Source organism: Vigna radiata, chromosome 4, assembly GCF_000741045.1.
Source record: "Vigna radiata var. radiata cultivar VC1973A chromosome 4, Vradiata_ver6, whole genome shotgun sequence".
NCBI classification, from domain to species: domain Eukaryota; kingdom Viridiplantae; phylum Streptophyta; class Magnoliopsida; order Fabales; family Fabaceae; genus Vigna; species Vigna radiata.
This window is the reverse complement of record NC_028354.1, coordinates 19,701,390-19,712,728: the sequence shown is the minus strand read 5'-3', so window position 1 is coordinate 19,712,728 and position 11,339 is coordinate 19,701,390. Positions and strand designations below refer to the sequence as shown.

The 11,339-nt window shown below is 29.7% G+C and overlaps 2 protein-coding genes across 2 annotated transcripts; both read left to right on the top strand.

Moving 5' to 3' along the window:
* Nucleotides 1-5,459: 5,459 nt before the first annotated feature.
* LOC106759280 (ACT domain-containing protein ACR9) lies at nucleotides 5,460-9,160 on the top strand. Its single transcript, XM_014642374.2, has 6 exons — nucleotides 5,460-5,741; nucleotides 6,201-6,419; nucleotides 6,511-6,616; nucleotides 7,709-8,057; nucleotides 8,369-8,653; nucleotides 8,757-9,160. The coding sequence occupies exons 1-6, from the start codon at nucleotides 5,588-5,590 to the stop codon at nucleotides 8,901-8,903; spliced, it is 1,260 nt and encodes a 419-aa protein (XP_014497860.1). The 5' UTR covers nucleotides 5,460-5,587; the 3' UTR covers nucleotides 8,904-9,160.
* Nucleotides 9,161-9,304: 144 nt separating this feature from the next.
* LOC106759281 (enoyl-CoA delta isomerase 1, peroxisomal) lies at nucleotides 9,305-10,391 on the top strand. The gene is made up of 2 exons (XM_022780090.1): nucleotides 9,305-9,393; nucleotides 9,494-10,391. Exon 2 carries the CDS (start codon nucleotides 9,542-9,544, stop codon nucleotides 10,238-10,240), a length of 699 nt encoding a protein of 232 aa, XP_022635811.1. The 5' UTR covers nucleotides 9,305-9,393; nucleotides 9,494-9,541; the 3' UTR covers nucleotides 10,241-10,391.
* The last annotated feature ends 948 nt before the right edge of the window (nucleotides 10,392-11,339 follow it).

Here is an 11,339-nt window from a genome sequence, read left to right as displayed (position 1 = left end):
GATATAGAAAATATATTTAGAATTGTTAAAACATAAACCAACTATATTTCCCTTTTAGTTATATTCTATCAAATGAAAATAAATAATTATAGTAAGAAATAAATACCTTGACTTTAAGTATACAAATCCATACAAAAATGTTCCGAATAAGCCATAATGGTGCAGGAAGAAATACCAGAATATACAAATCCATTCAAAAATGTTCCGAATAAGCCCAACTATTACGTTTTGCAGGCCCATTTATTTTTTGTAAAGAAAGCAACAAGTTGGGCCGTAACCACTTCTAAAATTATGCCACATGCTTACATTTTTTTTCTAATTTTAAATTTCACACTATCTTTCCTACATTTTAATAAAATGAGATTTATATTTTTTTTTTTAAATATAAACTTACAAACTTATGTACTTAGAAAATGACATTTTTTTTCACATGTATTTTTAATAAGGTAACACTCACTTAAATAAAACATAAAATTTATTTAAAAATGTTATATTTGCTAAAACCTAAACAAAATTATAATTCCTTAAATACCATAAAAAAATTGTTGATAGGAAATAGGCTTAAATATTTTTATCCATTTTGTTTGATATAATATATTTTTTAAATTTTTAATATGTCTAAATTTTAGTAATTTATATTCAATCTGTTATAATTAATTTCTTTATTACTATCAAATTATAATTAAATATCTAATTTTTTTTGTTGCTGAAATCAATATGTTTGTGTAGCTAGAAGACAATAGATTTAAACTAATTTTTTTTGTTGCTGTGGAAAATTATTGGTATCTAAAAATATTTTTTGAACTATATGATTATATTTCCTTAAAAATAAAAATGGAATTTTCCTTAAAATAGACTCGTTGAACGGTCGTCTGAGTCATTTGTATGGTTATATAAAATGCAATAAGTGAAAGGTAAATGTTTCATTTTCAGGAAGACAATATATCATTTTCAACTATATGTCTTTTTGCAATCAAATTGTTGTCCTAATACACCAACTTGATGTTGTATAATTTATTATTATTATTATTATTATTATAATAATAATAATCATAATAATAATTAATTAAACTAATGATTGTATGAGCTTGGTAATACATTAAATATATACAAAGTTATCTTTTCAATCATTTGAGTTTGTAGCATGCTTTTTATGAATAAAACAAAGCCACAAATAATTAACTAACTGTTGTTTTCATGCTACAAAAGAAAATGGAAATTCATATTGCAATATTGGTCTGTCTTTATTTGATTTTATTTTTGAATAAAACCTACATATCTATGAAAAAGAAATTAAATTACTTTAACTTTGTCTTTTGAAATGATTTAAACATGTTATTTAAAATTATTCTTTGTCTGTGATGATGGATACATGCACCACTCATTTGTTTATTTATTTTTTTTCACCTTTTGGAAAAGTATGGCTGCTAAATAATATGGTTTTAATCAGTGATTAGTTGTTGTAATATTACTTATGCAAAAGTAACAATGGATCACTGTCAAATCACACAATTAATTTCAATAAACCAAAACTCTACTACATGGAAGATCAACACAATCTTTGATTACATGCGGACAAAGTAGAAACTTGCGTTTAAAGGAACAAATGGCTTAAATTTATCAAATTCTATTACGTTGACATGACCCTAAAATTAAAAATATATGTGTTAAAGTTTATGAGTATTATTTCATAAATTAATTGGCTAAAAAGAACCTTAGCATCTTCTGAGAAGAAGATTATGCAGTGCTTGTATAGATAAATGATGTTTGATTTTTTCAAACATATTTTGAAACATTATGTTATTTTCTTTTAAAATGATTTATATTATTGTTTTTCATTTATAATAAACTAACTTGTGATTCAATTGACCTAGCTCGTTCAAATTTTGAGTATATTTAAGTTTTTTTGCCTTAAGTAAAATTTCGAAAATTATGTATTTGTAATAGGATAATGATATTTAAATAATATTTTTTATTATAACATTTAAATATTATTTACATGTCAATTGTACAAAAATTTTACTACCATTATCCTTTATAATACTATTGAAATAGATTAAAACAGGAAAATAAATATTAGTTAAGATGAGAAATAACAAGTTAACTACTACCTATAAAATACTTCTATTATTATGAATTATGTCACTTGATTTTAAACATGCTAACTACAAGCCATAAATATCATATGAAAGTACTTTTAACTCAAATAAATCTATCAATGAGTAGATTAAATTATGATTTTTTATTTTTGAATTTTTAAACTCAATTTCTTGTTTTTACTATATAGATATTTTTGGTTAGGTCATTTTTATAATGGATATAGATGGATACTTTTTTCAAAAGTAGATTCGTGTACTTAATACATAGTTAACTTTAAAATATGTTTTTTATTTTATTGTTTTTGTTGTTATTATTATAAATTAGTTAAATTAATGTGGATTTTACCATCAAAATCAATAATAATGAAAATTAATCAGTGTAAAGCTTTTCACTTACGAGAATTTAAAAAATGTAATCAATGCATTTTTTTAATAAATGAAATTTTAGTCTAATTTAATTTTACAAAATTAATTTGTAAAATAAAACTTGTGCTAATTCATATTTTAATTGATATAAAAAATTTTAACACTTGAAGTATATATTTCTGTACTATTATATTAAGAATTGACTTTTTAATCTAACTTAATTCTATAAAATTGATTTATAACGATGAAATTTACATTTATTTATATTTTCATTTTTGTTTTGTTTTTTTTTTTTCATTAGATGAACCATACGTGCTTTTGACAACCAAATTTTTAAATGGCTTCGTGATTTGGTGCATATTAATTTGATTATCCATCTATGACCTATGGATCTCATCTTTTCTAATTTGCAAGATTCTGAATGATTAAGTTTGGGTCAGTTTGGCTTTTGCAACTATTTTATATATGTCATATAATTGTAATTTGGTGCGTTTTGCTAATGCTAGAAAATTATGATAAGATTAAGAACATTATTTGTATTAATGTTATAATTGGTAACCATAGAGTGATTATATGTATTTTTTTTTAAGGAAAATGATATTTTAACACCATTTTTTGACACTATTTTGACATTGCACACGTGTTAAAATGTGATTGGACGATTTCAAATTAAAAAAGTTGAGACAGGGATATATTTGAAAGAGAAAAACAAAAGTTTACTTTTTTAATTTGAAATCGTCCAACCACATTTTAACACTGTGTAGTGTCAAAATGGTGTCAAAAAAATGGTGTTAAAAATGTTATTTTCCTTTTTTTAATTAAGAAATTTAACACGAACGACGTTTTTTCAATTAATTGGCATTCAATGCATCTAATGTACTACAAGTTAAGTAAATCGGAAATCTTGAAACATTAATTACTTACAGCATTGTTATTTAAAAAAAAAATAAAAAAAAATGTTTCAATGGTATAAACTATAATCATAAATGATTGAATTTTTAGAAGGTTTGCACTTATAATTTTTTTATATTAATAATATATAATTATATTATAATAATACATGAGTTGGACGCATGGGAAGAAGTGGGCCGTTTAAAACAAAAAGGCAGGAAGAAATGAAAATGAAGATGTGGCCAAACACGGTCTAGTGAGTGTTGACGTGGATATGACACACCAGGAATCTCTAGTATGGCCCACTTAATATCTCAATCTCCACCCTCCATCAATAACAAACAACAAAGCAAAAAACAAACACTATTCATTATTCATGTAAATGTATAATTTTTATTTTTAATTTTTAATCATAAAAACCCCATGTTTATTTTTTTTTGTTATGATTTCACAAAGAAAAGAAAAAGAATTTCGAAAAAATAACCAATTTTCAAGGATGGTATAGTTATTAAAAAATGTAAGTTTTTATATTTGTTAAGAAAAAAATGAATGGTTAAAAGAGTATATGTAAAAATTTAAAAGTATCTTAGTATGCAAGTTTCTTTATCAACTAAAAATACTTTATAATATTTGAAGAAAGTTACAATTATGCTAATAATAAATTGTTAATATTATTTCCGTTTTTTTTCTCAAACTTTAAACTAAGAAATTAAATTAATAAGAACCTTATATTTAGCGAGTCTAACTTTTTTAATTGACATTGATCTATTATTACTGTGTTTCCTTTCATGAATACATAGAAACAGAAGAAGAAGAATAAGGCGAATGAAATATTTACTTGATCTAATAAATAAAAAAAAGTTAAACAGTAAAACTCAAAACTCAATTGATAAATATAAAAAAATTGAATATCGAATATGATAAAAAATAACTTTAAATACTCAAATTACAATATATTTAAAACTATATAAAAAATCAAATTTGATAATATCTATGATAAATACACGACACATTGTAAAAAATACTTTTAATTTGTTAATAATGTAAAGTTTTACACTATAATTAAATACCGATTAATATCGAAATTTACTAAATTTAACAACTTAGTTGATAACATAAATTTCACTCTCAATATATATTTTAAGTTGCATTATTGCTTATTTGTTTATTAATGAGATTAAGATAATTTAGAATAATAATTCCTGTTATTAATTTAGAGCTGTAGTGTACATCTAACACAATTAAAACGTTGGGGATATGTCAAATAAAAAATATGTTGAATATAAAAATTAATGTCAGGGAACAGATTTAACATGTTGAAGTTAATAAAAAATAATAAAAACTCTAATCAAGTACATCGAATACTTGAATAATAGTTAGTTTAATATGTAAATAGATGATTTAGAAGTTTAACTTTTAATTTTATTTAGTTTTTTAAATATATAATTTTTATCCATGATACCAAAAAGTAAATGTATTGATCTATTCATACGCGTTATAATAATTTTGTTTGACTTCTATAGTTGCCAAGATTTTTGGATGAATGATCATCATAACAATTTTTTTGAATATAATAAATATTATTTGTTATATTTTGTTTTACTTTGAAGTCAATGAAATATACTAGTCTCTCAACAGTATAAAAAAAATATGATTTTTGAAATAAAAGTTACCATCATATAATTTATTTAATTTTATGAATATTTTTATAATAGTTTTTCTGATACTAATAATTAACTCTTTCCTAAAGTAATTTTGAAAACTTTGACTGAAACATAAACAAACTTTATATATATAGAAATATATATTCGAAAATGTATTTTAATATTGTAGTTTCAATTACTCTTTCTTTATAATAGAAAAAATATTTTATAAATGTCATTTCTAAAATTAAATGAAATTAAAAACTTTTTTAATTAATTTAAAATTTATTTAGTTCTGTTAATATTTGAAGGTTGAGGAAATAAATAAAAAACATTTAAGACGATTTTAATAAGGAAGTAAAGTTTATCCATTTTTCATATTTGAAATAATTCTGAAAATTGCAAAAAATAAGATTCACCGCTTCCTTAAAAGCACATAAATACATACTCGCGTTATCTTAGTGCAATTCAGTCTTCCACAATCCACTAGTTTCTTTCACAGTTCCGTTTGTTCCTCGGCCACCATTTTGGGCTCCGGCAATGCTTTTCACGGTGGCCGTCGTCCCCTAAACCCACCACTTCACGGTCATGGGGATACAATGGGACGACGTCGTTGTGATCCAGCAAGGGAAGGACCTCAGTGAGCCCTGCATCGTCACCGTCAATTGCCCCGACAAGGCTGGTCTCGGCTGTGATCTTTGCAGAATCATCCTCGAGTTCGGTCTCCGCATTACCCGCGCTGGTACCTCGCTTTTTTCAACTGGGTTTCTTCTTTCTGCAACAAATCTCAAACCTTTGAACGTTTTACTTTTATGTGACTTTTCTCTCGGAAATTCTGCTTCTTCCATGACTCTTTCTGCAAATAACAACCATTTAATACGGACACGCAGATCATCAAATACAGAGTTATTTCAAATGTAATAAGTTTTTAAACCATGAGTTTTGTTCTGCAAAAGAAGAAAAATAGCTCTTACAAAAAAGCTGTCAACCATTTGTATAATTTGACATTGAGTTTGTTTATTCATGGTACAGTTTAATTAGTATTTTCGAGTTTCGAGATTTACTGTTATAATTCTGCAGAGATACTCGAAGTAACGATAGCTACCTTTTGCATTATTTGATGTTGGGTTTTTTCATTGTTTTGGAGTGTGGTTTGTTGTTGTTGTGGCTGTTTTAATATATTAATTGGATGGTGATGCAGATATTTCCACGGATGGAAGGTGGTGCTACATCGTGTTTTGGGTTCTTCCACATCCAGCATCGGTCAAAGTTGATTGGGAGAGTTTGAAGACTCGCCTCCTTTCAGCTTGCCCTTCATGTTTGTTTTCTTATCACTTCAATCAACTCTCCACGAGTCCTTCACCGCCTCCGATTTACCTGTTGAAGGTTTGGTGTGTTGATCAAAAAGGGTTGCTACATGGTGACTACTTTCTGTTTTGTTCTCTATTTTGGTTGATTACCACACAGGGTGTGCAGTTTTTGACACATTTGTTTTTTTTGTATCATTTTAGATATTAATGAAATCCTGTGCAACCTTGAACTAATTATTCAGAGAGTCAAAGCGATGCCAACCCCAGATGGCAGGGTGTTAGACATGTTCTTTATCACAGATGGGATGTGAGTATGAGATTCTTGTTTGTATTCTGCATCTGCTGAGTGCTCTTCTTTACACCATTCAATTTTTTTAGAATCTTGTATATAACATATGTCTGTGAAAGTGGGAAGTCAAATAAAAGCTCACCTGGGAGATTGGTGTTTGATTCTGGTGGAAAGTCACTTTAGTTGTGGTCATTTCTAACCCACCTTAGTTGAGGTATCTCGAGGGATTACTTTAATTGCAGCATCAAGGTGGTAGTTTAATTCCACATCAACCAGAGATATATGGCTTAAATAGAATTTATAAACCTTGAAAAGTGGTCATCTTAATTAGCCTATTTCTAATAGATTCATATGTGAAGGACAGTGAAATTGGTTTCAGAACTGGGGATAATATACCTATCCTATTGGCATTAGTTCCTCTTAAGCTTCTCAATTGCAACAATACGTGTGGCTTCTAAAGATCAACATGCTTTGCTTGTTTGGACAAAAATTAGAGAAGTTTATTTTTATCTTATCACTATTTGCAATTCCTTTGGGTATGTGATAATGAAGTTTATGAGAACTGGACTGGATACTGAATGAATTGAGGAGAGGACTGTTATTTGCAACCTAAGGTTGAATCACCTGTATTAAGATTTTTAATACGATGTTGATGGAATAAATATCACAGTTAAAACACACAAAAAAAAATTATCTTTTGACATCTAATTTTTCATAAATAATCATTTGATGGCTGCACTTTAACTTTAATATTATACACAAGTGAGTTAACAAACAAACCAATAAAAAAATATTATTTAAAATTTTAATTGGTTGTATAATAGTTTATACTGTTGAATCTTTGACAATCGAACATTGCTGCAGTTGGAACTAGGGGTACTATATTGAAATTTTTTTAAAACTTACAGAAGACCCAAGATGAACAGAGAAAAAAAAAAGGAGACAAATTTGTTTTATAGTTTCTTCCTTTTCTTCTACTCTTCATAATTATTTTATGCAGAATCTGGATGGAAAATATACTAGTTAGACGTTTGTGCTCGCAATTTTGTAGGTAGTGTGTAGCTTATGATGATTATGTGACATTTTGTATTCTTTTAATAATAAAAACAGGGAATTGCTTCACACGAAAAAGAGACAAGATTATGTGTGTGAATCTCTAAAGGACGCTTTAGGGAAGAGGTGTATCTCCAGTGAACTTCAATTGGCTGGGCCTGAATATGGACACCTGCAGGGGTTTTCTTCTCTTCCACCAGCTTTTGCTGAAGAATTATTTAGTTCTGAGCTGCTGGACAAGGTGTCTTTGCACCCTCTCAGCCAAGACATGAAAACACTGAAAACACCTACTGTTACTGTAGATAATTCGCTGAGCCCAGTTCATACCCTACTTCAGATACAGTGTGTTGACCAGAAGGGTCTGTGTTATGACATTATGAGGATTTCTAAGGACTCTGATATTAAGGTATTGTCTCCTGAATCGTTATATATGCATGCAAATGGCCTTCTTCTCCCTAGTGAACCGTTATACGTGAAACTGAATCAAAGCAAGTCACCTGAGCTGAGATTAAACGAATTGAAAAATGGTGTTCAAGTCATGCTATATACTTGCAACAGTTTGGACTTGATTATTCTCATTTTTAATCCATTGATCTTATTCTGCTAAATCATTCTGGGATTCATTATTCGTATACAATTTCTGACTACATGTTTTGTTATATAAATTTTTCATTGCTGCAAGTTAACTTATCAGTCGTTTACATATTTCTCAACCAGGTTGCTTTTGGTAGATTTTCATCAAGCGTGGAGGGCTTTCGAAACATAGACTTATTTGTTCAACAAAATGATGGGAAAAAGATCATAGATCCTGATAGTCAGAAAACCTTATGTTCATGCTTAAAAGAAGAGATGCTTCATCCTTTGAGGGTGATCATAGCGAGCCGGGGTCCAGACACAGAACTTCTGGTTGCTAATCCTGTGGAGCTGTCTGGAAAGGGAAGGCCTCGTGTATTCTATGATGTTACATTGGCTTTAAAAGCTTTGGGAGTTTGCATTTTCTCGGTAAGTTTTTATGTTACAAAACTTAGTTGTTGTGACAACTTCGGATGTTCTCTGAAGAAATCCAGAATATAAACTGTTTCACTTTTTCCTGCAATGCTTACAGGCTGAAGTTGTAAGACATTCAACGCAAGAACGCCAATGGGAAGTGTATAGATTTTTGTTGGAGGAAAACCGTAACTTCCCATTGACAAGAAGCCAAACAAGAAGTCAGATTGTGGACAAAGTAAGAAGGACGTTGATGGGCTGGTAATTTAGCTCAGTACAAAAGAAAAAACACTTTTGGTGTGGTGTGCGTTTTTGAATCCCTCTTTGTTAAATCACAACTTGCTTTCTTTTAATATGGTTTTGGTAGCAGGCGCATAATCACCAACAATCATGTAATTTAGCATTGTAGACGATCTTATGTTTCTTTTCTTTGGCTTTAGTGATACATTTTCTGTATATTGGTTTTATCATTTTGTAAAATCAGATGCTTTGAATTAACTATCAAAGAACTAGATTTCCTTCTCTTGAAGCTTGAATATTTCACAAGGCCAATTTTAGTAGAGGGTAGATCTTTCCCACATCATACACATTGTTATACGATTTCAAATATAAAATAGTAGAAAGAAGGGCTAACACGGTAAAGTGCATTTTCTCCTTTCACACTGTATTAAATATTTTGTTCTTTCAGTGATGATCAAACTATGTTATTTTATTCAAAATCAACCCTGAGGCCTATCCAATGAGTTGGAAAGAAGGTAATCAAAGCGAAAAAGAACTGTGTTTAGAGAATTTAATACCTTTGTATGAGTATTTAATGTTGAATTTTCCAAAACTACCGGAAATTGGAATAACTAGAGAGAAACACCATCATTCTTCATTCATCTCATTCCAATCCAAACAAAGATGTGCACTTTAGAGAAGAGAGGCAACATTTTCATCCTAACCCTCACCGGCGAGGGCGAGCACCGTCTCAATCCGACTCTCCTCGAGTCCATCCTATCCTCCCTCCGCCGCATCCGCCAAGAAGCCACCGGTTCCTCCGCCCTCATCACCACCGCGCACGGCAAATTCTTCTCTAACGGCTACGACCTCGCGTGGGCCCGGTCTTCTCGAGAGCGCATGATCCTAATGGACTCCCTCCTCCGTTCCGTCGTCAACGATCTCCTCACACTACCCATGCCGACCATCGCCGCCGTCACCGGCCATGCCTCCGCCGCCGGCTTCACGCTCGCCCTCGCCCACGACTACCTCCTCATGCGCAGCGACAGGGGATTCCTGTACATGAGCGAGCTCGACATCAGCCTCGTCCTTCCCGTCTGGTTCCACGTCATCCTCGAAGCCAAGGTCGCCATGCCCGCGGCTCGGCGCCACATCGTCATGACCGCGGCTAAGCTCAAAGCCGAGGATGCGCTTCGGCTCGGCGTCATCGACTCCGCTCACTCTAGCGCCGATGAGACCGTTGAGGCTGCGCTCGACTTAGCCGCTAGTTTGATCAAGAGAGGGTGGGATGGACACGTGTACGCTCAAAATCGGAAGGTTTTTCTGCGTCGCGTGATCCAAGCCGTTGAAGACACCTCTCAGACTTCTACTTCGCGGCTTTAGATGTTATGTTATACATTAGACTTTAAATCTCGTTGACCTCAATGGAATAAGATACACAAATGTATTCTGAAATACTTTATTTGGCATAAAAAAATAATTTAACGTGAAATAATTGCCTATTTATTTAATTTTATATGATCATAGTTACTTAAAAGGTGTGGAATGCTAGATAATCTCGATTTAGAGGACTCTGTTATGTTGTCCTAAGCCTTTTTCAATCCACATATTAATTTTTATAAGAGTTCACTACTTTAAATTAAAGTGGTTCTTATTCTTAACATTGGGTTACTTTGCTAAACTATTTCATTTGGATTATAGATAAATTTGGTATGTAAAGTCATAATAAAATTGTTTCATTTGTGTTGTGTAAAATAACTTTTTTGATCATTTTTAATTTGTTTCAATGCGTTCTTCATATACTTCTCAAAATAAAAATGTAATAGATATATTAAAATAAAGTTTATATTTTTTCCTTTTTGAAGTTATTGACGTGTTTTTACAGTTTTTTGACTACCGAAATAATTTTACAACCTATTAAATAGCGAAGAGTATAATTATTCTTATTCAAGTATTTTAGTATTGAAATATTCAACCTATTTAATAGATAAATTAGTTAATTAAATTTTATTTTGTAAAAGTTATATCTCTTTAAAGGTTATAATTTTTTTCTATACTTTTTTGGAAGATTTTAACCAACCTACTTATGTGTTTGAAAATCAAAGTGTATCATAAGAATTTTGACATAATCATAGTTAATCAATTTATTCCAATAAGCTCATTTTTACTTCTTTTTAGTAATTTTTTAAAAATTTTGTATGTGTGTGATAAAAATCTTTGCATGTGATTCAAAGAGTTCAAAATGAATTTTTGTTTCACTAAAATTAACAATGTGTTAAAATCGTTGATATCAGTTTTTCAATGTATAAGTAGAATATCCTTTAAAAACTAAAGTTGTGAAACTTAACTGAGTTAAAAAATTAAATCTAGATAAAGAAGCTAGTTATTTTGTCGTTCTTTTGTACATATGATTGATTTTAGTCGTGTGAATGGCATGTATGATGAGTACTAATATTGATTGATTTGTTGAATATTTGTTTGA